At 55.3% G+C, this 693-nt stretch overlaps 1 protein-coding gene across 1 annotated transcript in view; it reads right to left on the bottom strand.

Annotated features, from left to right (window-relative positions):
- The window catches only part of LOC107307449 (phosphoribosylformylglycinamidine synthase), a gene marked incomplete at its 5' end in the record, with an annotated part of 40,249 nt that overhangs the window by 3,997 nt on the left and 35,559 nt on the right, over positions 1-693 (bottom strand). The window contains one exon of the mRNA XM_032441820.1: positions 521-686. Coding sequence (XP_032297711.1) covers positions 521-686 — 166 coding nt within the window. The remainder of the gene's footprint in view (positions 1-520; positions 687-693) is intronic.

Raw genomic sequence — 693 nt, 5'->3', positions numbered from 1 at the left:
GGACCCCATAGCTCTTATAAGGACCCCATAGCTCTTATAGGGACCCCAAACCCCTTATAGGGACCCCATAGCTCTTATAGGGACCCCATAAACCATATAGGGACCCCATAGCTCTTATAGGGACCCCATAACCCCACAATGGGACCCCATAGCTCTTATAGGGACCCCATAACCCCACAATGGGACCCCATAGCTCTTATAGGGACCCCATAGCTCTTATAAGGACCCCATAGCTCTTATAGGGACCCCATAACCCCACAATGGGACCCCATAACCCCACAATGGGACCCCATAGCTCTTATAGGGACCCCATAACCCCCCATTGCTGACCCCAAACCCCTTCCCCACCCCATATAGCCCCATAGCAGACCCCAAATCCCTTCCCCACCCCATACAGCCCCATAGCAGACCCCAAATCCCTTCCCCACCCCATACAGCCCCATAGCAGACCCCAAATCCCTTCCCCACCCCATATAGCCCCATAGCAGACCCCCACCCCAATGACCCTATAAGTCCTTACCTTGCAGCAGCTCCTGGGTGACCCTAAAAGCGGCCACGAGTGTTTTAGGGTCGTCGAGGTCGGGGCAGGAATCCCCTATTTGGGAATAGACCTGGGCCAAAGCGCTGCCCCCCAAACGGTGCTGGCCCGGATTTAGGGCAACCCAAAGCAGAGACCCTATAGGATTAAAGGAC

This window comes from Coturnix japonica, unplaced genomic scaffold (assembly GCF_001577835.2).
Source record: "Coturnix japonica isolate 7356 unplaced genomic scaffold, Coturnix japonica 2.1 chrUnrandom605, whole genome shotgun sequence".
Lineage (NCBI taxonomy): Eukaryota > Metazoa > Chordata > Aves > Galliformes > Phasianidae > Coturnix > Coturnix japonica.
This window is presented reverse-complemented; position numbering and strand designations above follow the sequence as displayed.